Here is a 26,266-nt window from a genome sequence, read left to right as displayed (position 1 = left end):
ATGGATGGATGGATGGATGGGTGGTGGGTGGGTGGTGGGTGGTGGGTGGGTGGCTGGTGGATGGATGGATGGATGGATGGATGGAGGGATGGAGGGATGGAGGGATGGAGGGATGGATGGAGGGATGGAGGGATGGAGGGATGGAGGGATGGATGGAGGGACGGACGGACGGACGGATGGACGGACGGACACTGCAGCTCCGTGCCCTGGATGCAGCCGAGCCAGGCGGTTCTGTGGGCACCAGCCGTGGGCTCCTGGGCTGTGGGCAGGGACGATCCCAGCAGGGCCTGTTCGGAGCCGCGGGGCTGTGGCAGAGCGAGTGTGCCACCTAGTGCCACTGCATCCCAAATCTGCATCCCAGATCCACATCCCCCAGCCACACCCTGGCTCTGCATCCCACACCATCCACACCTCACTCTGGATACCCCCAAACCCCTCTCCCACCCCCCTTAACAGACCAGTGACCAGATGAATAGAGTACAGAAAATTAACCCTTTTTATTGATGCATTGCAATTGTTCTACATTTTTACCATATTATGTAGAAAATACTTAAAATACAAGCTACTTTGTAAAACCAAAGACAAACATTGAATCCAAAGATAAACTATGTTTTCACAATGGACCCTTCTCCCATATAGTTAGTATTAAATTTTTAAATATCTATTTCTTTTGTTAAAATGATTTTTACATACCCCCTAAGTACATCAGCAATACAAACATAGATCAGTAATTGTCAGAAACTACCTGTATCTAGCGGCTTGTAAAAAGGAAGAGCACAACCATAAAAGAAAGTTAAATTTTACACAGTAACTAGCATATCAAATACATTTAATAAAGTAGGAATTCCATTGCAATATCAAGGATTCAAGCAGAAATACTAACATTACATATAATGTACTGCTACATGTAGTGAGATAGATATAGTTCAAGCTGAATCTGAAATCACACATTATATAAAGTTTAGCAACAAACAACCATGTGGACATGCGGCACCATTCAGAAGTTTAAATAAAATTAAAAAAAAGAAAGCAGGGCTGTGCCAATCCTGTCATTTAGAAGCAATTTAGTTTCATGTACTAAAAGAAATTGCTGAGTCAGAGGTAAATTACTGCATCCCATCAATTAGGTGCTAAGCAGGAAAGCCTCAGGAGTTGCCTCTGCAGGGGCTATCACAGCTGCAAATACAGGTCAGGTAAGAGAAAACTGATTGAACAGCTCAAGAATCACACAGACAAACCTAGCTGGGACCACTAGCTGGCTATCAAATATTCCAAAGGTGAATCCCAAACTAGCTGTGAAGGAAATTGAAGGATGCCAATTCCTATCCAGAGATAGCAGACTTCTCTCCAAAAATGTGTAGCAGGCTCTGACAATGAGGAGAGTCAATTCTTGAACCCAATTTGAGGCTGGATATGCAAGGGAAGAAGGGATGGATGTATCTCCTTAGAGCAGAACACAACACACCTAAATTGGGCATCATATACTGGGGCCAGACCGGGAGGCCCTGGCCCTGCTGGGGTGGGGTTTGCTGTGTATCACAGAGGAATTCTGGGGTGTTATTTGACACCTTGTTCCAAATGGAGCACGTTTGATTTTACCTACATCTTTTCCATCCCATCCTCCCCGTTCCAACACTTCTGGGAACTCGGGCAGTGGAGGAGATGACACCGTGCTTTGGGAATACATTTGATTGGGATTAATTGTGTTCCAAGGTCCTCTAAATATACATTACAAGCTGCTGTTTTTAAGGGAAAGTGGGCAAGTTCTCAAAACTATTAGCAGATTTCGCTAGAGGTCTTTTTTCTTTTTCCTGTTAGTGAAGAGTTTTCCACGAAGTCCTATTTGTGAAACAGGGAGTTGGAGCTTGGTTTGCCTTTTGGTGGAAAGGCACAACTCTGTACCCAAGAGGTATCTCAAGGCAAGTACTGAACACAAGCAATGTCAAAAAAAGCAACAAAGTGCCTACAGCAACAAACAGCATCGTTTGCAGCAACGATGTGGCACAGCAAGGTTGGTTCTCTACAAACACACTGAACATCAACGGGGGCTAACGCTACCGCCCAGCTCCACAGCCCTCCAGCCCTCCCTGCTCCCTCCACCTCAGGCCAGTCCAGGCTTCCTTCTAGCAGGAACATGGGCTTGCAGAAGTGGCTCGGGCATTTCTTGCCACAGCCAGGTCAGGACTGGCCTCCTTCCCACTGGGACGGAACATAAACTGGGGTTCAAGGTTTCCAAACCTCTTATTGCTGCGGTCACGCCACCGCTGGGACCAGTTTATTTCATCCTTCTGGACAAGATACTTTGTGTGTTAGATGAGAAATAATTCCTACTACAAGGGACCCAAGAAAACAAAGCGTAGTCCAAAACCTGCACTGATTATCCAAAGTGAGTATTTCCTCTGAACACTAACTAGGGCTACAGCTGACAGACCTTCCCAACAACTCCACATTAGCAGTAGCTATAAAACTTTTTAATGGTATTATGTGCTTTACAGCAGGCTCTCTTTGGTATAAATATTCTATCACCAAGCTAGCAATATTTTACACGACACATCTGCTATTCCTGTGGGGGAAGGTAACGCTACACTAAACCTAATAAAAGTGATTGCACGTTATTTAATCACTTCTGCAATATTAGACTAAACATTCCAATGCATTCCCAGCACTACCTTATCCGAAATGCACTGACAGACACTAACAGTACATGTGCCATTTCAAGGGAAAGCTTCGAGGGGACGTCGCTTCACTGGGAACAAGAACGGAGCTGGGATGAGAGCGGTGACAGGGAGAGGGCTCTGCACCATCCTGCTGCTCTGGCTGGGGGAGCTGGGTGGGTGAATTGCTTCAATTCGACGGGGGCTTGCTGGTCCCTCGTAAGGCAAGCTCACTGTAAACTCTAGTCACACTACATCATCATTTAAGGCACTACAATAAGGGGACACACCAAACAACTCTTCATCACACATACCTGTGCAAAACAAATCCAAGGTATCCTTTCCTCTCGTGAAGCTCTACTCCTCTCTCAGTGCTACAGTGATGAGCTCTAACCATTGCATTATATCACATACATTCCAACATGAATCAATTCATTTTGGTTTAAATACAAAGGATACAACACTTCCATCCCCAGGAACGTTTAAGAATTAGACAAACACTAAGTACAGAGTTCAAGTATAATCACTACACATTTTGATTACAAAGACAGAACATTTGGGGTTAGCAGGAAGTTTTGCTTGTTATATTTTTCTAATCAATATGTACATATTTCATTTTCTGTAAAATATTAAAACACCACCAATACAAAACTTCTAAAATAGTTTTAAATTCAGTAATAAACTTTAAAATCTGGATTTTTTTTTTCCTTTTTTCTTTTTCTTTCTCTTTTTTTGTCTTGTTTTTTCTTTTTTTTTTTCCTTGCAATTCCTACATGCACGTACTGTTTACAAGTCTTATTAAGAGCGCTTTAGAGTAGCTGCTGACATATCCAGGAGGATACGCTCACAGGAGTATAAAAAGCTGTACACATCAATACAGTGATGTTTCATTGTATTTCAAATTTATCTCCCTCCTAAATGAATCACGTGAGGCAAAAATATTAAGAAAAACGGAACAAAGCAAAGCCCTGTGCTTCTGTGAAGGAATCCAGCTCCATTATAGGGCCAGCATCTAATAAGCTGCAGAAACCAAATTTTAGAGCAATGCTGCATTATTCACTCTCAACTGGAGGCAACAACAACACCCTGACAGAGCTGCTGAGCTCTGTCACACAGTGAGATCCTGAATACAGTTTGAACCACTTGGAAGAATTCTGCAACGAACACAACAAAAATTCAGCTGGGTTATGGAGAATTTTTGAGAAAACAAAGCAGACTCCAGGGTTTTACAGACTCCTGAATGTATCGTGTTGCTGGCATAAGGCAGCTGCCTCTACCAGTCCTTAAACAAAGCAGAGGAGTAAACAAAATACCTTTGACAGAAACATATATGGAGATGTAATGGCTTTTCAGAACCAGCAATTTGTTAAAGACAAAGTGAATTACAGGAACAGATGTCAAAACATTAAATCTGATTTTAAAACTGCCCCAGCAACGTAATGAGATAAACATGCACATTTTTAGTGGCAACGTGGATTTGTGCAAGCTGCTAAAATAGAATCTGCAAATCTTTTTGTTTAAGTTACACAAGTTAAAAAAGACATCAGGATCTGTCTTCTGAGACACTGATTTGACACCCCTTTTGATTAGCACAACAGAACAATTTTAAATAAATGTGACCATGAATTTTTTAAAAGCATCTATAAAAAGTAAGTAAAATTTTAAAAACTTAATTAGTGACCCTCGTACTGGTAACAAAGCATGCTGCTCAGTTAGTGACTGAACTCACCAGAGACATTTGGGAACAACATACAACCAGATCAGGGAGAAACACGAACCAGGCAGTCACTCCCAGGCAAAGGTTCACCTGAAATCCTCTCCAGCCTCTCAGGCCCCTCGCAGGACAGCGCTTCACTGGGAACTACAAGTAGGAGTACTGGTTGATCTTGGTGGGGCTCAGCGGGTATCCAGTGTAAATAGCAGATCCTCTGGAAGCACCAATGTAGGACTGGGGAGCAAACTGGTGTTGGTACTGGGCGGGGGGGACGTTGGCAGAGGTCAGCAGGCTGGGCCCCACGCTGACAGGGACCTGGTGCACCAGGGTGCTGGGGTGGGCAGCGTAGGTGGTGTGGCGCGACGAGCCCTGCGGGGAGAACAGGTGGGCGATGGACGTGGTGGAGCCCAGCGTGGCAGCAGTGCTGGGGGCATAAGTGTACATGTGGGGCTGGCTGGACAGGTGGGCACTGGCCGTGGCTGCTGCCAGGTGGGGATGCACTGGGCTGCTGTGCTGGAACGTGTAGGGAGCCTGAGAAATCGTTGACGTGAGGGGGGCCACGTAAGCTTGCTGCCGGCGTGGGACAGCATTGCCGTTTCTCTCCTGGGGGGCCAGCACTGTGGTCTGCTGGTTCTGCAAGGGGAGGGAGTAAATGAGGTTAGTGGTCATGCTCAGGTGAGCAAGGGGCAGCCAGAGCTCCCTGATGGACACCTCCATCCCCCCTGACACAGCTGCAGATCCTCCCTCGTGACGCCCTCCCGCAGATCTGAGAAGGTGACTGCACTTCCACGGGGACAAAGGTGACACTTTTCCTCTGCAGCAGGGCCAACTGCCACTCGGGGGGTACCACAGCTGGACAAGTGAGGGCAGGTCCTAGATCTGACCCAGAACTCCTCACACATCTACTCCTCTGCACGTTGGGAGGGTGGAAGCAGGGCTGCCCTGTTTTAGCACCAGTCTGGTGCCCATGCCAGAAGTGAACTGCAGGGGTAACCACACTCCCTCTCCTCAGAGAGGCTGCTGCAGTGTGACCCAGAGATCTAAAGTCCTGACACAAAATGAAGTGAAACCAATCTTTGAATTAAAAGATCCAAAGATGCCAGGTGTCAATTGTTAATTTGAGAGAGAAAGTCCAGCCTTAAGCTACTGGTTGGAGCTATGTGAGGTCTAAAGAAAGGTAAAGAACTACAGAATTTCCTCATACTGTGCCTTCAGAGTTATTCTAATGCAACAGCTGGACCTTGGTGTCACCCTCCCAAGTGGCAAGAAGGACCTGCTGTGAGTCAGGTGTGACAAGGAGCACAAAGAGAGACTATGGACACAACTACACCTGTCCTATCCTGCAACACCCCAGGACATAACCAGCTCCAAAGAATTAACACTTCCAACTACTGATCCTCTTGCAAGCCCCTTTCTCCCTGCCTCAGAGGTTCCTGAAGCAGCTGTGAAGCAGCCCCAGGGCAGCAGAGGCAGGTGGGCTCACCTGGCTGAGGTTGAGGGGCTGCACGCCGTTGGTGACCACGCGGTGGGAGCGGTACCCCGTGGGTGTGATGCAGCATCCTGACGACTGCCCGCTCACTGAGGCCACTGGCTTGCTCTTACTGCTGCTGCTGCTGCTGCTGCTCAGGATGCCTGCAAGACACCACAAGCTCAGTCCACTCCTCCCCTTCCCTCAGCTCTAGGCACCAAACTGACTGTTTCTGTCACAGAGACTTTGCTTTAATTACGATTTCAAGTGTGATTAAGAAACCATCAGGAATGGTTACAGATCTTGCTGAATGCAGCCAAATGCAAATGAAAGGTAAATCCATCAATGACTATGAAAACAGACCGAGGCTTTCAGAACAGCAGCTGTGAAAATAAAGCTGAGAAAGACCCATTGTGGAAAGTCCAGATCTGTGAGGATGAATGTGTCACAAGGACAGGAGAGCACCTGAGCCCTGGCAGAGCACCCTGAGACACCCACCTGAAGCCTGGGTGGCTACGATGCAGTCATTGAGCTGCATTTTCAGGGGTGGGACGATGATGGTGCGGGAGCTGGAGCTGTCAGCAGCAGCTCTGCTGGGCAGCTCCAGGGCCCCCCCAGTGCTCCTGAGCGAGGACAGGGGGTCTGGGGCATAGGGGCTGCTCAGGGACGAGTCCGAGTCAGGGGAGTCGTTGACAGTGACGTAGCTGATGACGTTGGATCTCTGCTTCATACCCAAACTGCAGGGGGAAAAAGACAAAATACAAATGGGAAATGTTCCAGCTTTGCCCACCAGATTACAGATCTCCCTCTGGGATTTCACACCCTCCCTCCTTGTCCATTAAAACTCGGATTATCTACAGGCACAACAACACAGAGATGTGATGAGGAATACCCTGTCTTATGCAGCTCTTGTGAGCCTGCCCAGGGTCACACACTGTGCTCCCCCCTCTCCCTGATGAGCTGAGCCCAGCCCAAATGAACAGCCCACCTGGCAGGTTTGTATTTGCTGTCCTCCTCCTCGTCAGTGTCGCTGCGGATGGTGATGACACTGACAGGGGGGCTGGGAGTGTCAGGGATGACGATGGGCTGGTGCTGCTCCTGCACGGGCACCAGCACGTTGGAGGAGGACGAGGTGGAGCGCAGGGGGCTGCTCCCAATCAGAGAGTACACTTGGGTGGGCACAGGCTCCAGAGATGAGCTGGGCCTGCAGGGAAAGCACAGCAGGGTTCAGCTCCAGCTCAGACAAACAGCATTAGGAACGTACCAGCATGGACATGAAGAGAACCTCAGAGCACACACTCAAGCAGCAAAGTGCCACAGACACGGCCAAAGGCACTCAGGGATGCTCTGAATGGGGCTGAGACACCTGAACACTGCCAGAAACTGCCACCCCTCATTCAACACTTCTGTCACTTGCACTGCTATGGCACCAAGACTCCAGGAGTGTAAAACCCCTCTGTAAAACCAGCAAAGCACTTGGTCAACCATGTCCTTGCACTCACTGAAATTAATATAATTTAAATCAGTGACAACAGCATAAAGGCTTTTTCCAAGACATCTTTAAATGTAATTGTAGTATAATAAAGTTACACCCTCAATGCCTCCATGATCAGAAGATGCTTTTTTCACCAAAAAGACAACCTCCAGAAACAAACTCATGGCTTTTCTAGGACTGGGAAAGGAAGCAATGGAATCCTTACTTGGCTGTGCTCGGTGCTGGCTGCTTGTTCTTCTTTGCTGGCACATTGCTGCTCTGCTGCTGCCTCACAACATGAGCAACCCCAACATTCAGAGGCTGTGCTGTGGCCAATGTCACGTGGTTGGTCAGCAGAGATGGCTGTTGCATGAGAGTGCTGTACTGATTTCCATGGGAATGTGCATTCCTGGAGCAGAGAAGAAACAAGAGACCCAAATCCCATGACTACACTGCAGAAACCACGAGCTGCAGCGAGCCCCTGAGGGAAGGGAGACACTGTGGGCTCTGTGATGGATGTATGCCCACTTGGCAGGGAGCTGGAGCTCCTGCAATCCCTACCTCCAGTCAGCCAGCTGCTGGCTGCTGCCGATGGTCTCGGGGATCACGGCTGCAGGCTGGACAGAGTTGTGCAAAGCAACCCCTGGGAGCTGCTGCCAGGTGGAAGGGAGCAGGATCTGCTGGGTTCCCCCCGGCCAGGCCTGCTGCAAAACAACAAACACAGACACAAGGATCACTAGGCTTCAGTTCCTGCAGGGGCAGGCAGAGATCTGTCCAAGCAATAAATGCACTGGGGTGGATTGTTAGCTTGCAGAGATACAGCTCATCCTTGCATGTTTTCCCAAGGACAAGAAAATCAGAGGAATGAACTTCCCCAACATTTTGCTGATCTCTTTTATCACTGCTGTCACCTGGAGAAAACTGTTCATATCGTGCAAGCAGGTATTGCACTGCCAGGTGCAGCAGCAGTGCTTGGGACTCTTTCTGAACGTAAACTCACACCACTGTTCTGCTGAAAGGTCCCAAAATATGAAACCAGTTTGGTCCTTTTTGCTTTTCTGCCTTGCAGGGCTCACACTGGGAGAGCTGAGATGGTGTCCTTACTGTGGAAATTCACCCACCTCAGCTGAAGCATTTAAGAAAAGCCACATTGAGAGATAATTTAGTTACATGAAGGCAGGTTCAATTCATTAATATTATCACTGTCCAAATAAATTTGACAGAGTAATATTTCCATGATTTTGATAATATATGGCTTTCTGTCCTGCAGCATAAACTGCAAAACCTATTGTTTTAAATTCAGTATTTCTGCAAGTAACAGATCCACTTAGTACAAATAAATACCAGTTCCGAACAAGAAGCCTTCAAAGCAGAGAGCTGCTAAAACCTCTGCCAACATAAGCGGAATAATAATAACAATAACATCGAAAAAAATAAAAAATAAAAAGAGAAATATGTTAAAAGTCACACCATGCGTCTTTCCAAAAGCCAACACCTGCACAAGACAAAGCAGAGAGTTTAATACAGCAAGATATAAATTCCCAATGAGAGGCAGAAATCGGGCCTTCCAAGCGACGAACTGTTTTGACAGAGGAAGGACAAAAATATGCAAAGCTTAGCAAATGGCTAATGCAAACTCAGGGGAAGCAGCAAGGGAGAAGTGTTGGAAGCACTAAAGGTGAGCAAATTCACGCCAAAGGCTCCCAGAATCCAAACAGAACTAGTCAAGTCCTCCAGAGAAATTCAGAATGCAGGCTCAGAGTCTGGAGACAGCCGGCTCTGATCCCCACTGCTGTACAGGGGAGTTGAACCTCAAGTCCACTGCACACACACAGCAGAACAGAATTTGCCTGTTGAATCAAAGCCCAAATACACTTTGGAAAACATCACTAACAACTCACTTGTGTCCCAAGCTCTGCTATAGTCACCCCTTGCTGTTTTTGGAGCCCAGATTGCAGCCTTTCAGCGATCAAAATTCAACAGGAGGAAAGAAGAAGCACCCCTGGGTCTGTTTAGCTCAGAGCTGTGACCAGGAGAACCCCACTCTCCTGCCTTCCCATCCCCAGAACCAGGGAGCAGCTCACTTGGTTCTCAAGAACTCAAATGAGTGGATTTAAATTTCAGGACAGGTATGACTCGAGCAAATTCCACTTCAGCAGAGGTCTCCCTCTCGGAAGAAAATGACATTCAAACTACCACTTTGAAGCCACAAGAAACAACATGGTTCACACAATGGAATGTGCTTTGAAGGACATGTGAGGATACCAGCACTTCAGTGCACTGCAATGTTTTCATAAGCTTCACTGATCTGATTCTGGAGTTTTACAATGACTTCTTTGTGGCACTTGCAAAGTTGTTCTGATGCAGGTGCCAGAATACAGAAGAGGACAATTTTGCAAAGGTACATTTCTTAAAGGTGTGTTCGTTCCTTTCCCCCATCCTTTTTTAAAATTGTTCCAAATGACCTAAAAGCTAGCTATTGCCATTTTGGATACTAGAGCTCACCTTTAATTTCAACCAAGAAATACATATCAACTGAAAGTATCTGTGAGGAACAGAATCTTTATCTGGATGAAGCAAGCTACGTGCGATTGGCTATAAATAACAAAAGGCCAGAAAATTATTGTCAATGTTCAACAGAGGTTAAGAGAAAACTGCCAGAGCAATACATTAAAGGATTTGCTGTCATTAGGGATTTTAGCCTGCGCTTAATGATCTGAAACATTTCTCCATACAAAGCAGCTTTACACGTGTTGCAAACAATATATGGAGCTAACTTGCCAAGTAGGTCAAATTCTGGCCATCCAGGTACCTGTAGCAGAGTCAAGCTAAAGACTGATTCCTTTGTATTCCACAATCAAAAGGCAAAGATAGGAGAGTAAGTGAAGAACAAGAATGATTACAACTCTTCTAGGGTCTAGTTTAGAAGAGCTTTCAATACTAGGCTAGCAAAGGTAATAGTCAATGGATCTGGATTCTTTACAGAGCCACACTAAACGTCAGAGTCAGACAGTGCTTCAGCAATGTTGGGGAGGAAAACAACGAGACATTAAGATGTAGCAAGAACACAGCCACAAGATGGCACATGCTTCCATGCCCTCTGCAAGTCTAAGTTAAAACAAAAACTCAGTTAGTGAACACAATCAAGGGAGGCAATTACCAGTACTGCAGCCGTCTGTTCGACCAGCGCCGGCCGGCCGGCTGCGCAGTTCAGGGTAAAGGGCACCGCATACTGCGGCGTGATGGTGGCTACTTGAGGATGAAGAGTTGCTACCATTAGTGGTGTACAGCTTCCCTGAAATGTAGATCAGGCAGTGAGTGAAACACACGAGCTGAGGCAGGTCAGTGCAGGTCAGTGTGCCGGGCGCGGAGGGAAGGGACGCACCGACACCGACAGCAGCACCAACACCCAGACCCTGCACTGCTCCACAGGCACCTCCAGGGCCCCGAGGAGAGCACGAGGAACTGGGAATCTCCAGCCCAGTGACACAGTTCAAAAGTCAAAACAAGTTGGGGAAAAATTTGGGGACAGGACCTCTCCGCTGACACAGTTCAAAAGTCCAAATGAGCTGGGGAAAAATCTGGGGACGGGATGTCTCTCTGTTGACACATTTCAAAAGTCAAAGTGAGTTCAGCTACTGGCACTTACTGGGTCCCAGAGGGCAAGTGACAGCCACGCTGCACTAGCCATGGCACAGTGCACCCCGGGCAGCTCCCTGCACTTGCTCTCAGACCTTCAAATCCACACACAGAACTCTCGAGAAAAGGTAAACTATGGGATTTCATGGAAGGCACAGCAGGTCTTTGGTGTCATGAAAGAGCAAAGTTATCCGTGATGAAACCACCCAGACATGTATTAGTCCAACAAATGTCTAATTTAAATTAGATTCTTGGTGTACAATTTGCACTCCTGGATTCAGGTGGGCCTTCAAGTGGATTCTGCTTTTTGGATACTGTGACCTGTATCATTAAGGCTAAAGAAACCAGCAATCACAGAATGCCACCTAAACATTTGGACTGACAAACTAAAAATTACTCCTCTACAAGAAGGTCTGTAAGTGCAATATGCTGCCTGAAGAGTAAAACTAACAGAGTATGTGTTAATGCCAGCAGAAACTAAAACTATGCAAATATATAAAAATGCACTTAATTATAAAGGCAACTACAAATTTTCAGTGAATAAAACTTGTGAATCACCAGTCACTTATTGTACATTAAAGGATTACTTTTTGGAAATTAAAATGGGTTTAATTTATGACACATTACTAATATTTAAAACAGCATTTTTAGAATGATTTATGAATTTTGGTATTGTATGTTGCTTAGACTGCAAACTGCAGAAATAGATATGTCATTGTTACACATTAATTCATACTAAGAATGTAACTAGCTGAGAAGGATTCAGAAATAATTTTGTTGATTTAAAGATGAAATTTTAGCATGAGTAATCTGTGTTGTCACCTCTGTTTACCGGGATCTCACTTCTCACAGCAATGATTTCTCCTGCCACGTTTTTAAAGTGTAGGCAAAAATGACCAGCACTGCCTTACAGGCAGTGTCCATGCCTGAAAAATACAGCCTGTTTTTAGCAGCTGAAAACCACATATTTATTCCCATTATTAAATCAAACTCCTAAAACCAGGGAGGCACATGACATAAAATAGTTCAGACTTCAAATATTCCAGAAAAACAAAACAAAACAAGAAAATACTGCCTTAGAAGTGACCTGCATTTAACCTTTCATGTGTCCTGAGAACCCCCTGCACCCAGGCAGGCTCTCCTGGATGGTGGAATTGCAGCTGAGCCTATGAGGGGTTTGAGGTGGTTTTTTACCTGTGTGAGAACTCCAGACTGGATCTGCAGTGGCTGTGCTGCAGGTGCTTGTGGCACAATTGGGACAGCATTTTCCATCCTGACTGGGAACCCAGAATGCTTTGTAGTTGCCTGAAGTCCAGCTGTGGAGGAGAAGACACATCACTAAGCTGCTGCACTATTCTTTCATTTGTTTCCAAAAATCAAATTCCTACTAGGTAAGGGCAGAGAACAGGGTGGGATTAAGGGATAGAAAAGCTTTGACAAAAACTCAGGAAAACGTCAGCTGAAGTAAATACTTCTGCAGCCTGGGACCCTGCAGGGCCATGATGGACAGCTCAGCTCTGTGGAGTCTGGTTTGCAGAAGCAGACACAGACTCCCAATTCCAACCTGCTCGAGACAAGGTGAAAGTTCAAGCCTTACACCATCAGTTCCCATGTCACAAATAACCCTCCAGAGTAAGACAATCCAGGTACCAGCATAACTGCACAACCCTGAGGATGAACAGAGGCATGAACAGAGCTGCCTGTGCTGAGCTCACTGACCCACAACCTGTGACAAGCTGCTGGTGGCAAAAACCTGCATCAGGGTTGTGAACTGAGGCTCAAACACCAGATATTCACTGTTGAGATAACAAACACAGCAAGACACACTGATTTTCAGGCAGGTCTGGCTCCTCTGCTCCCTGCTTTCTGTGGAATGCTGCTGTGTTCAGTTTGGGGGGAAAAACTGGTTGAGCAAGCAGCTGGAGCCTGCAACCCAGGCAGGCAAGGTCCTGTCACCTGTTCCAGCACGACCTGGAAGGGAATCAAGCTGCCTGCACATGTCTGACCTGGTTCTGCACCTCCTTCTGATGCAAGAGCCCCGTGTGACACCCACAGAGAGCTCTGCTCTAGTCAGGCTTTTCTCAGTTTAGTGCAAATCACAACTTTTCCTGCCTTAACTGGCTGAAACCTCAGCATCACACCAAGGGTTCTTGGCTTACTTTGAAAAGCAGGGGGACAAACAATGAAGGTCTGCTGGAAGGGGTCTGTCTGTGTGCAGATCTGGGTGGTTCCAGGCTGCAGGGAAACGCTCTGCTGAGCCACTCCTGCCACTGGGGCTGCAGAGGATGGGTACAGGGCAGACTGGTAGTTGAGCAGGGAGACGTCAGAGTTGGCCAGGGAAAGAGTAGCAGCAGCAGTGGAATTGGAAGCCAACACACTGGCCTAGAAAAACAAACAAAAAAATCACTTATCTCCTGTAATTTTATCTCTCTCTGTTATAAAACAAACAACAGGAACCATCAATATAAAACTGGGAGGAAAGCACCTGGAAAATGTTTGAGGTAAAAGGTAAGACAACACAGAACAAAAAACATGAATTGCACCCAATTAACTTATGTTGCTGAACTGACAAATTTTCAACACATGAAGTAAAGAGGTTCCTTGGTCTGAGTTTTGGAAAATTGGACTTTGAGACAAGACTATGAATTTTGGAGAGGAGTTTAAATTTTGGCCTGAAGGCACCAAATCAGCCTACTCCATGTCTTTGATTAAGATAAAACAGGTGAAAGGTGCTATACCTGGTTGTGTACTGTGTTGAGCTGGTTGTTAAAGCTCATTGTCAGGTTTGTGCTTGTGTTAGGAGCAACGTGAGTGGTGAAAGGGCTCTTGATCTGATTCACTGTATCATACATGTTCACTCTTCTCTTGCAGATCTCCATGTTCTGAAAGCAAGATTTCACACTGGAACAGAATGACAGAAGGAAAACATCAGATTTGTAAAAACAGGACACAGATGTGACAGATTCCCAACTTTATGCACGTGCTTTAGGTTTGGGTTCTTTTAAAGCAACAAAGAATGTCCTAAAACATGAAAAGGAAGCTTATGAACATTCCATTCCTTACACATGCCATTGCTATTTTCAGATCAGCCAGGAACTGCAGAAAATAGCACTGACAGAAAGCTGGGAATGCTGCTCTGTGATTCCAGCAAATGCTGAAACAAACCAGCCCATCCAAGGGAGCTTACTGGTTACTGTGGGGGAAGTCCAGCAGATGTGCCATCGTAACAAACGAATGGTTCAAAGTCTTCAGTGGAGTAATTCTCTTATCTGCATCAATTGTCAACATTTTCTTCAACAAATCAATGTATTCCCTTCGGTCAGCCTTCTCTGCCAACATGTCAGTCCCTTCTAAGTCTGTAGACATATTCACCTGCAAAACCACATGGGAGCAGTTCACACAAGCACCAAATCAACTGCTGCCCACAGTTCAATAAGGTCACATCACACAGAAACAGTTAGGAAGCATTTCTGTCTCTCAGCCAGAGCAATGTCAGGTATCACAGTGCTGCACACTGCCCTTCCCCTGCTCGTCCCAGGAGAGAAAGTCAAACTTGAACGTGGAATTCTCTTCTCTACAGGGAGTTGGGTCCATTCAAAGGGACCAACCAGGCTTCATTCTCCACTCACTGCCAAAATGCCCTCATGTGTTGGGGGAATCTATAAGGGGCTGGCAAGCCAGAATGATTCCACCTTCTCTGCACAGATGTAACCTGATGGTAACAGCTACAAAAGTGACAGAAAATTGATATTTAAGATTTAAGGCCTCATGATATTTAAACCACTAAGATATTCCTTCATTTTACCTCTAAAGAGAGAATGAAAATAAGAATAATCTGTAGTTTTTGTCACTATTTCCAAAGTCTCAGAAGAGGTTTAATCCTACAAAGACATTTGAAGGGGCTCAGCTCTCCTAGACTGGAACAGGCTGGGCACACTCCTGCTAACACACTGAGGCATAAGAAAACACAAAACATTTCAAACAGGTTTATAATTAACATTCTGACTGTTTTAAATCCACTGATTTCAGATGCAAATTGGCACCACTGTAAATCTCCATCAGTGCTCTGAACTGGCAGTGGAAGAGGTGCTCCAGCACAGGAGCCTCATTTTTAGAGATTCCCCCAAAAAATGAAAGTTACTAAGTTATATGTGGAAAATGAATGAGCTATCTGTGTCCCAGGATGCCCACACACCTGCGCCATATCATCCAAACAGTTGAATATATATTTCCGAGCTTCTTTTGATTTTATTCCTGTTTCCAACTCATGTTCTTCTGGGGTCTATAAAAGAAAACATTAGTATCAACTGAGATATTGAGCATTCATAAGGAAAAAGCAGCAAGAAATTGCTGAGGCAGATGATCAATTGCTGCTTTCAGACACAGCACACACCAGCAGGTCAAACCAAGGAGCCCTGGGATCCCATTCCCTCAGCTGGAAAGATCATTCATTGCAAAGCTGAATTAACAACAGCATGACTTCATTTCAAGGCTGCCTTGGGTAGTGCATTAGCCAGAAGAACTGAAGGTTTCTGATTTAGAAAGAGGCTATAAATATTTTAAATCCCTCTTCTACAAAGAAGAAAGGCAAAACTCCCTTCTTTTTGCTGCTCAAAGGCAAATGAGGCCTAAATCCCATTCTTTCCTGTCCCCTGCCCACCCAAACCCAGATTCCTGATAAACTAACAAACCCATCACAAAATACTCCGTATTTTACTGGTTGGATTGTCAGGAGATGACAAGATGAGACACTTCCCTGAGAATGAGCAGCCCATAATAAGCAGCCATTATCTCAGTGAGGAACACCCACCCTTTGCTGGTGCTATCATCACTGCTGCTTTTGTCAGAGCAGCACCAGGAGCTCTGCACAGCTCCTGCAACCTCAGAGCCCCAGCCAGGAACGCTCCAAAGCCAATCCTCACTCCCAGTGTTTGCACAGCACCCAAAACTGGGGGGGAATTTCTACCCAAAAAATACTGGGTGGGAATTTCTATCCAAACTCCAAAACTGGGTGGGTATTTCTATCAAATCCTCAACGAACAAAGGAGAATTGGGGATGGGAGAGAGACAAACCTTGAGCCTCCACAGTGGGTATCCCAAATTTGGATCTCTGTTAAAAAACCTGCTTGTTTTCGTTCCTGCACTGAGAAGATACTCCGCTGGAAGGCCTTGAGTTTGTGAAATATAACGAATCTAGGAAAGAAAATTACAAGAGTGAGGACTCCCACCATAAAGAATTCACAGCTAATGGGGTAATTAACAGCCAGGTTTGTTCACAGCTAATAGGAAATTACCTGTAAAGAAAGACTGCCCAGATATGCCAAACTGCAAAAATCAAAGGGATTATCTCAAGGATTTATAAAGCCACTTTTGCAATCACACAAAAACTTTAGGTTTTAAATGCATCTTTCTTATTTTATGGAAATATTTTTTGCTAATGTTTATGCAAACAGACTGTAGGCTCTTAAGACATTAAACAGTGTAAGCAATAGATATTTTGAGGGAAAAATACCACAGAATTTATCCTGCATGTATAAATAATTAAAGGCATGATTATCCAAGCAACACTGCTGTGCCTGCCTACACAATATGCTAGGCACACAACTTCAGAGTAACATCATGGCAAAGCTCTCACTGACCAAGAAACCAAGACCACATATCCTCCAACACATTTACTACACTTATTTTTACACGTTAAAAAAATGGCTCAGAATTTTGGAAGATGCACCTGAATCCTTGTGGTGGTATTGACAAGGCACTGGTAAAGAGATAACAATTAAAAAGGAATGCTCAAAAGGAAAGGAAATAGCAAATGTATAAAAAACTCCACAGTGTTAAGGTAACTATGCCTTGATCAAACCATCAATTACAGATCCTTTACAGATTCTTAGCATTTCTTATTTGCCAAACTCCTGCTATGCCACTGTGCCAAAACAGGGCACTGTCACAGCTTGTGATCACAGGAATTTATGGGCTCAATTTTCAATTAAGCCAAGGTGGATCCAAGTGTCTGCATGTGAATATTTCTTGTACCTACACAATAGTTCAGGTAGCAGTTCTATTTTTACAGGACAAACTTTTGCTTTACAGCCAAAGGGTTTTTAAAAAAATAGCTGTAAATCCCATCCCAGCCCATGAACTCATTCCTGGAGAGGTCCTCTCACAAGTTCCACCTCAACTTTCACTTGCTGCTGCAGAATCTCAAAAAAACATGAAAGCCAAGTCATCCTCAGCCTTCAAGGGAAATTCAGACATCAAAATGAACCCCATGAAGTCACACCTCACAGAGGGCTGCAAAATCCTGTCATTAAGCAATGGAAAAAGCAGCTCCTCCCCAGCCACCTACACCAGCAGATAAGGTTCTCAGAAATTGCACAAAACTCAGAGCACAAGGAAACCACCAGCCCCTACCTCAGCTACTTTCTAACTCACTGTGCTCATTAAGGTACCACTGTGTTTCCTTTGGAAATTTAGAGTGCTGGGAAGACATATGTAAGACACTGAGTAAATTTTCATGTATTTTATCACATAAGGAAAACCATACCAAGCACTGCAACAAGATCCCACCATAAAAACCCCAGTGGAAAAGCTCCTCTGAAAAAAACCCCTCTCACAGACTTTTTGTCCTTTTATAGGCACTGACTAGGCCAGGTAATAATGCCAAGTATCCACAGAAAGGACTAATTAGTTCAAGATGCCTCTCAGAGTCTTGCCCTTGGATTCCAAAGACAGCTTGAGGCTCACACTTTGCATAAAAACTGAGGGTTGCTGTAGGTATTAACAGGGCAGGAATGATAGGCTTGCTCTGTCCCCACATGGAAAAACTGCCCTCATGGTGAAATTACAGAGGGTGTTTCACACCAGGACACACACACCTCGCTTCTGCTTTGGCAGGAAGGTGTTTTAACAGCTTTTGGGTTTGGAAACCAGGGGTTAACTGCAAACTGGCCCCTTTTTTTGGACAGGATACACTCAGCTCAAGTGAAAACACACAGAACTCCGTGCTCCCTGCCCAGAGACAATGGGAATATCACAGAGAGAAAATGAGCTCAGACAGCAGCAATGTGCACTGATGAAAGCTGATGCAGGACATGGGGGGTTCAGGAGGGTTTGAACACAGAAAATCAAATCTTTCATATGAAGATCCCACACCCCCCATGTGCTCTCACCTGGTCATACTCAGATGCTCCTGGATACAGAGGCCAGCCCAGAAAGAGCTCAGCTATGACACAGCCCAGTGACCACATGTCAATGGCTTCACAGAACGGCAACCCCAGGATGATCTCGGGAGCTCTGGTAAGGGAAAAAAGGGAAAAGGAAAGAAAAGACCAAAGTCAGATCTTCTACTCTGAAAGCTGCATTTCTCCCCTGTAAACCTCTCTGGGTAAAGCCCCTCCATGCACAAGTAAATCTGTGTGAATATAAATTATTCACTTTAAAGCAGAAGTTGTTTCCTTGGGTGGCCTAATGGATCCCAATCTTTTTTTCACTTAGGTGGATTATTTTATTGCCACGGTGCCCCCCAAATCCTAGGAGGCCTTTACATCACAGTTGCATAAAGTTAGTCCTTGAGTAATCAGTTTAATTACACCTGACAGCATGTGAGGTGTCCCTGAGACAGCACACAGCATCACAGAATTATGGAGAGACCTTCAAGATCATCTAGTCCAGCCTATCCTAACAGAACTGGAAAGAAAGGCTCTGGCAAACAGAGACTTTTCTAGGAGAAGGTCTTGAGACCCCAGGTAAGCAGCTGCAGGAGGCTGCCTGCTTCATGTGGGAAAGAAGAGCACCTGCAGAGCCAGGAAAAGGAGCTCCTCAGAGAGCAGCTGGGTTTCTATCAGCAGGTTTTCATGCAGGGTTTGCTCAGAGAGTTTCGAGTCTAAAATGGACACAGAGAGCCCAGCTGGAGGTTTCTGGTGTTTCAGGTTTCTGTGCACTCAACCACACCTAATGCAAAATGTACCTGTCTGGCCCAGCCTTTACGGGGAGGTGATAAAAAAACCTCACACTCCAAGCAGGGTTTGCTTCTCTAACAAGTTGGAATTTCAGGGAGATTTCTGTCTGGAGCTGACTCACAACACGGAAGGATGTTTTAGTACAGCTCTTCACCTACACAGAGTTCTGAAAGAAACTGAGGCTGTTCTGGCAGGAGAAATTCAGGTCCTACATTTGCATAGAGCACAAAACCCCAGGTGCTGCAAGCCCCAGGTGAGCTACTGTGGGAATTTACCCTGGAAAGTACAGGAAATACAAAAGCCTTGACCTTCATCATGAATAACTAATACAAGAGCAAAGGAAGACAGAAAAGCCCTAAACTACAGGCTATCCATTTCCTGGTCATGCCCCAGGGCTTGTGTGGCATTTCTGGTGTTACACTATGGATACTTCAGTTGTTAAAAAAGGCTCTGAAACCAGCTCTGATCCTTCTACTGAATTCTAAAAACCAGGGCTGGCATAATGTACAGGTGTCAGTAAATTTGACACTTGCCCTCCTCGACTCCTCAGCCTCCCAACTGTTTGTCCATGGCAAGAAGTGACTCCCCAATTAATCACCCTTTGTGCAGTGGTGACACAGATACACCTTTTGTTTCAGGTGTCTACACAGGTGTCTCCAAAACAGAGGCACTCAGCCCAGCTGCTCAGGCACAGGGCACCTGAGAAAGCACAGGATCAGAAAAGGCCAGGCTGGATGGAGCTTGGAGCAACCTGGGATACTGGAAGGTGTCCCTGCCCAGGGCAGGGGTGGCATGAGATGAGCTTCAAGCTCCCTTCCAACCCAAACCAGTCTGGGATTCTATAAAAAAGATAAACAGCCTAACCAGCTGCCTGTTGCAGTGAGGTCACATTTATTCCTTATTATCCAGATTTTATTATGTCTGAGCCCCCAAAACCAGAGCCATGATACACCTTCAGTAATCAGAATAACAGATTGCTCAAGCTAAGACATAATGACACTCTCCACTCAACACTGATCTGTTTCTACCTTCTTGTTTGGCTGCTCCTGGCAGTTGTTGACTTTGGAAAGGTTTCTCACATGTGAAAACATAAAATGATTGTGCAAGTACGAGCAGTAGCTGATATTTGAATGCTGACTCTCCTGCCAACATTTATATTTTAAGGAAATATGCTAGAAGGGATACAACTTTCTACGGGCTAATTAAGAGGTGCAAACCAGAGAAATCTCCTTCTTCACAAGCAGAAAAAGTACAATTCATACATTTACACAGGAGCCCCCTTGCCATTACTTTATGAGCCATCATCAGCAAACTGCACTGCCCCTCTTGATGATCCTGATGTAGGAGTTTCCAATTCAGAAAGGAATTGGACTGCACTTGGACTGGCAAACAAACTAAAATATAGATGGCTCGTGGAATATGCAGAGCATGCTAATCCTTCTCTAGTGTGCTAAAAACTCCCCACCAGTTCCAATGGAAATGGAGATTTGGGGCAGTTTGTTGGTCTTTCACTCCAGGATGGAACAGACTCACATATTCCTAAATCTCAATCCCATAATGATAGCAAGTTGAAGTCTTGTATTTTATTCCCTGCAACTAAATAAATGAACTTCTCATGAGCCACCTGATTTGATTCTGATTGCAGGACAGGACTGGGAAATCAGAATTTCTCTCATCTCCTTTTACACCACTGCAATTAGCAGCCTTATGAGATGTGAGCTGAACCAGGACAGCAGGCAGAGGTCACTTCCATAGCTGCTCTGCCAGAGATTAAAGTGATTTTACCATCTTAAGCTCTTTGAAATAAAATCAACAACACTCTTTGCACAGATGCTTGCTAAGCACTGCCTCCCAAAGCTGACAAACACACTCAGGCACTCTCAGAAGAGAAAGGACTCACAGCAGCCCCAGAAAACTGCAAGACTCCCTCCCAGCATTTCCAAACACCTCGTGTTTACACCTGTGCTTGGGGATGGTGGGAACACAGAGCCTGTGCAAGTGCAGCAATGCAGGGAGCAGCAGGGCCAGCTCAGAGCTGGATTAGCAGAGTTAGACTTGGCAGCAGGCACTGCTGCTCCCCAGGCCAGCATGGCTGGGACAGAAGTAGGTCATGGAGCCCAAAGCAGAGGTGAGAAATGGATACTCCTGCACTCTGCAGCTCCCCCAGTGCTCAGGGCCACCTTCTCATGGCCCAGATTGTCCAGTCCCACAGTCTGTGCTCCACAGTGGCCCACAGGCAGCACCAGGAGGCAGGGAGTAAAACTGCCAGGATGGCAGCACTCACTTTTAACACAGGACAGGAGTAAACCCCACTCTGTTCAGCAGGGAGATCAGTATTGCAGGGATTTTTTATTTCTGCACACTGTTTCCTTCCATTGTTCATCCTCCCCAAGAACAAAGGCAACATGAGGATGGTACTCTTGTTTTCAGGTGAGGAATTACTGCAAAAACATCCTAGAACTGCCACAGAAATTGTTCACTGCAGAGAGCTGATCTACCCCTACTCCATGAAGGGCTTCAGAGCCAAAGAATTCTTCATGGGCACCTCTGCTCAGCCTTTGAAGTGTGAGCAGCAGAACTGCCCCTCCTGAGTGGGGTCAGGCAGCAGAGGCAGCAGCAGTTGCTGTGGAAAAGGGATCTTTCCACAGCAGAGGTTACCCAAGTGTCAGTAACAGGGATTGAAAGCTCAAAGGTGAGCACAGGGAAGTTTATTTTTAATGGCTGTCAGAGAACCATAGGAAGAATTGGTCTACACTCTTTCATTAAACACAGCATTGAAAAAAATTCCAACTTGGAACTCATCTGAAGACTAACTTAATGTGAATATGGGTAAAGCAATCCAGTTCTCCCACAACGATCTCTGTATATTCCTAGATTATGGATTTTAGTAATCATCACCATTTGACTAATTACATATCACTAAATACTAGATTTCCACATCACAGCATTCTTCACTCCAGACAAGCAGACAGCCCAACACCACCTAATCCCAGGTTATTTGCCTTTCTGACAGAGTCAGTCACCCCAGGGAGCTGGAAGGGGCTGGAGTCCAGTGCCCCACAGACCTATGGAGCAGGAATTTCCCTCCCTGCAGCCCCTGGAAGATTCTTATCACCCCTCACTGCTTTTCCTCAGCTAAATCTGTTTTCTGAGATACCAGAAAATGGAGAGCACCATGGGCCTCCCCAAACTGCTTTGCTGACACATGTGCAAAGGCAGATAGAGCAGATTCTTGACAAGTGGTCACCTCTTTCCATGCAATAACAACAAAACTGATGATGCATTTTAGAGAGTGAGTGTTTTTACAGAGCTGGGGGCACAGGGGATAACTGCACTACAAAAAAACACACCAATCAATAGTTTGGAATTGGAAAGATTGGTGCCAACAAGCTGAGCAAAGATCATGAGCAATGGATTAAGAAAAGTCTGTATCACATGAAAGGAATGTCATGGAAAGCTGGTACTGAGTGTTGGAGTTAAAAGAAAAACAACACAAAAACAAAGGGAGCAAGCACACAGGGAGCATGAGGGATGAACAGAGCAAACCTACAATAAGCCAGGCTTTAAAAGTGAAGTGAGCAGCCAGGGAAGACATCAAACAGGGCAGAGACACAGGGTGGGGCGGAGTGTCTCAGTCCTGTCTGGTCCCAGCTGGAAGGACTAGATACTAGTTCTGAGTTTTGCGTCAAGTGAGCTCACATTCCACCCAAAGCAACCCTGACAACACAGCACAGACTCTTTGCAGCCCTTTGAAGCCAGAAGTTCTTTCTGCATCCATTTATTGAAGTCTGCTGCTACTTAAATTAAAATACAGACTTAACAGAGCCAAGCTGGAGGAATAATTGAAAGAAACAGCACAGCTTGCTTTACGCACAGTCTCTGAGTTTTAACATTTCTGGCCATAATTTATTTTTAATTCTTGGGCAGGAGTAGGGTACAAGACATCTCCACATATTGTTAAGTGGAGCAGTGATCTCTCTCATCACTGCTCTAAGGGAGCTGCAGGTCTCATGAAAGCATGACTTAGCCAGGGTTGACACAGGAAGTCATGTGCTCCTGAAGGGGGCTCAGACAAAGATGAAGAATCAGAAGAAACAAAAGCGAATAGAAATTGGCATCCCTTTGACTTCTCTCCCTTCTAAATGTCCAAGGTTAATGGAATAGTTTCAGATCACAGCAGACAACCTCAAAGGCACCACTTAACACTTCTCCAGTTTGCCACTTCATACAAGGCAGTGGACAGGATAAAATCAACTTAGTGCACTGGTCTGGGAGGGAAAGGAAGGTGCTGGGCTGCAGATCAGGCCACCCTAAGGCAGACAATCTATTCATTTACATCCAACTTTCGGAAGAAATCTTCAGGAAACATGCAGAGCCGATGACTTCCTGCTGCACCTCAGCTGGGGTTAGACAGGAAAGCTCAGTGTCTGCAGAAGGAGCCCCCAGCAGGATCAGCCTGACCTGGCTCAGGGAGCAAGGGCAGTGCTTACCTGTAATACCGTGACTGCAGGTACGTGGAGCACACGGCCTTGGACACGTGGCTGGCTGACCCAAAGTCTATCACCTTCACTCTGTAGGGCTGGCGTGCAGGATCCACCAACATGATGTTCTCTGGCTTCAAATCAGCGTGGATCAGACCCAAGCTCTTCAGCTTCATCAAGGCAGTTGCCACTTGCTGCAGGATGGGCCGGATGTACTTCAAGGGCAATGGACTGAACTTGTTTTGCTTTAAGAAATCATATAAGTTCTGTTCCAGCATCTCAAAGACAAGGCATGTATGATTCTTGTGTTGAAAGCACTCGTAGGAGCGGACAAAGTTGTACTCATCAGCATTCTCACTGCTCAGGCGAGACAGGATGCTCACCTCGATCTGGCCCTGCCGGGCGTACGAAGGGTGGTTCTTCAGGATTTTGATGGCTACAATCTCCTTCGTGCTACGTTTCCAACATTTCGCCACCTGCCCGAACGTCCCTCGTCCCAGGAATTCCAAGACCTCATAGCTGTTGGTCATGGAGCACAGGATCTCATGCTGGACCAGCTGATAATCTCCCTCCCCACTGGAGCTGCTGCTCTTTGTGGTGACCGTGGTGGTCGTGGCCACAGCTCCCGCCGCAGGTCTGTTTTGCAGCATGAGAGGTGGATGTTCCTCAATGATCTGCACACTACCGTTGCTGTCAACCTCTTCACTTTTCCTTTTTAATCCACATTTTTGGTATGGTTCCAGCAAAGAAACGTTGCTCCTGTGGGTGATGGTCTGGCTGCTCTGGAAGGACGCTGTGGCGCTGCTGCCGGTGCTGTCGGCCGCGGTGACCACGATGTGCTCAACGGAGGGAGCGGGGAGAAGGAGGTTCTGGTCGTAGGCAGGGATGCTGAAATTGGCTACCTGATGAGAGGAGCTGGCTTGCCCTTGAGCTGCTGGGAGGTTTTTGCTGTGGGTATAATACTTGTCACTACTGCTCTGTCCTGAAACATCCCAGACAGACGGCTCCACTTTCAGTTTCTTGGCACTGCAGAAGGCACTCGAGGATACTGACGGAGGGGAGAACACCTGCAGCTGTGAGGCCATACCTGGAAAGGAAGAGGAGAACTCGTAAGGGGCAGCAGGTTGGGATGGACAAGATCCTCTATCTGCACAAAACCCAGAATGACAAAAATCCAGTGTTTTTCTGAACACCATGTGGTGCCCATCACTGAGGAAGGGAACCTCTGCAAGTGCTGCCCTAAGGGCATCACTGAGCGAGGCTGTACAGTGGAATTACTGCATCTGAGAAGCACACGGCTCTTTATCCAGCTCTCTAAGGGCTAAAGGAGTCCCAGGACATAACACAAATCACAGAGTCAATTCGGTTGGAAAGACCTCTGAGATCATCGAGTCCAACCTGGTGACCAAATACCACCCTGTCACCCAGACCAGAGCACTCAGTGCCACATCCAGTTGCTCAAACACCTACAGGGACGGTGACTCCACCAGCTCCAGGGGCAGCCTGTTCCAGTGCCTAACGAGAAAAGAAATTCCTCCTATTGTCCAACCTAAACCTCCCCTGGCGCAGCTCAACACTCTGCGCTCTTGTCCTGCCGTTGGTTACCCGGGAGAGGAACCCGACCCCCACCTGGCTACACCCTCCTTTCAGGGAGTTGCAGAGAGTGATAAGGTCACTCCCGAGCCGCCTTTTCTCCCGGCTAAAAAAAAAACCCAGCACCGGAGAAAACAATGCTGAGGATGGGGGGAGCGCAGGAAGTGGGAAGACCCTGCGAGAATTACGATCCCGTCCCCAGGCCTGTTTCCTAGGCACTGTAAAAACAGACTCGGTGGGAAACCCAACCGCGGCAGGCCCAGCCTCCCCCCGGGGCAGCGCCCGGAAGGCCGGAGCGGAGCCCGCCGGGAGCGGAGCCCGCCGGGCCGGGCCGTTACCGGGGCTCGGGCCCGGCCCCGCCGCCGCCGCCCCGGCCCTCCCCGGCCCGGCGCAGCCCCAGCGCGGGGGAAGGGGCGGGCCCGGGCCTGCCCGCCCCGCCGGGCCCCGCCGCTCGCACTCACCGCCGGTGGGGGGTTCTCAGCCGCGGGCCGGACCTGCCTGGGGGACACGCGGGGGTGCGGAGCCCCGCAGCGGGCTCATCATAGCCCCGCCACGGCCGCCGGCCCGGCCCGCTCGGCCCGCGCTCGCCGGGGGGAGCCCCCAGGCCGCTCCGCCGCCGCCGCCAGGCTCCGCCGCGCCCTCACGGCCCGGCCGGGCTCCCCCCGCCCCGTCCCGCCGCCGCCCCGGGCCCGAGCGCCCCCGGCCCCGCCGCGCTCCCGCCGCCGCTCCGGGCCCCGAGCGCTCGCACAGGCCGAGCCAGCCGAGCCCCGAGCGGGCGAGCGCACACGTGACCGCGGGGCGGAGCGGCCGCAGGAAGCGCCGGGGCCGGGACCGAGCGGGGCGGGGCCACGGAACCCAATGGGACAGGGCCGGCAGCCGAGCGGTGCCGGACCGGGCTGGGCCGAGGAACCGAACGGGACAGGGCCGGCAGCCGAGCGGTGCTGAGCCGGGCTGGCCCGAGGAACCGAGCGGTGCTGGGCCGAGGAACCGAACGGGACAGGGCCGGCAACCGAGCAGAGCCGGGCCGCGCTCCGAATGTCAGAGCAAGGCCCAGGCTCTGCTCCGGGGCCCAGCGATGGCAGCATAGGAACGGGCAGGAACTGATGCTCAGCAAGTTCCACCTGAACACGAGGAAGAACTTCTGTCCTGTGAGGGAACAGAGTGCCCTGGAGGATGTGGAGTCTCCCTAACTGGAGATATTCCAGACCCATGTGGACACAATCCCTGACCCTGCTGGCACAGGGAGGTGGGACCAGGTCAGATACTTCCAAGGATTTAGTGCAGT

General features: G+C 47.4%; 1 protein-coding gene across 2 annotated transcripts; it reads right to left on the bottom strand.

The window, feature by feature from the left end:
• Positions 1-473: 473 nt before the first annotated feature.
• HIPK1 (homeodomain interacting protein kinase 1) lies at positions 474-25,717 on the bottom strand. 2 transcript variants are annotated; one of them, XM_030232717.2, is made up of 16 exons: positions 25,443-25,717; positions 23,398-24,475; positions 18,119-18,242; positions 16,023-16,142; positions 15,145-15,231; positions 14,137-14,321; positions 13,688-13,850; positions 13,109-13,331; positions 12,144-12,265; positions 10,471-10,605; positions 7,872-8,011; positions 7,537-7,719; positions 6,825-7,040; positions 6,335-6,573; positions 5,852-6,000; positions 474-5,001 (listed from the first exon to the last, which is right to left on the bottom strand). In XM_030232717.2, exons 2-16 carry the CDS (start codon positions 24,471-24,473, stop codon positions 4,516-4,518), a joined length of 3,648 nt encoding a protein of 1,215 aa, XP_030088577.1. In that variant the 5' UTR covers positions 24,474-24,475; positions 25,443-25,717; the 3' UTR covers positions 474-4,515. The 2 variants fall into 2 exon arrangements, with proteins under 2 accessions (XP_030088577.1, XP_030088575.1); XM_030232715.2 differs by having other exon boundaries at positions 7,872-8,014; positions 25,443-25,716.
• Between the last annotated feature and the right edge of the window lie 549 nt (positions 25,718-26,266).

This window comes from Serinus canaria, chromosome 26 (assembly GCF_022539315.1).
Source record: "Serinus canaria isolate serCan28SL12 chromosome 26, serCan2020, whole genome shotgun sequence".
NCBI classification, from domain to species: domain Eukaryota; kingdom Metazoa; phylum Chordata; class Aves; order Passeriformes; family Fringillidae; genus Serinus; species Serinus canaria.
Note: the sequence above shows the minus strand (reverse complement) of the source record. Positions and strands in the feature narration are given on the sequence as shown.

Excerpts from the sequence above, each read along its gene's own strand:
- HIPK1 (XM_030232715.2), bottom strand. The coding sequence starts at position 24,473 with ATGGCCTCACAGCTGCAGGTGTTCTCCCCTCCGTCAGTATCCTCGAGT. Across the intron at positions 10,606-12,143 it reads AGTCTGGAGTTCTCACACAG|GGAAGCTGTACACCACTAAT; the intron begins GTAAAAAACCAC and ends TCTACATTTCAG. Across the intron at positions 7,041-7,536 it reads CCAGCACCGAGCACAGCCAA|GCCCAGCTCATCTCTGGAGC; the intron begins GTAAGGATTCCA and ends CTTTCCCTGCAG.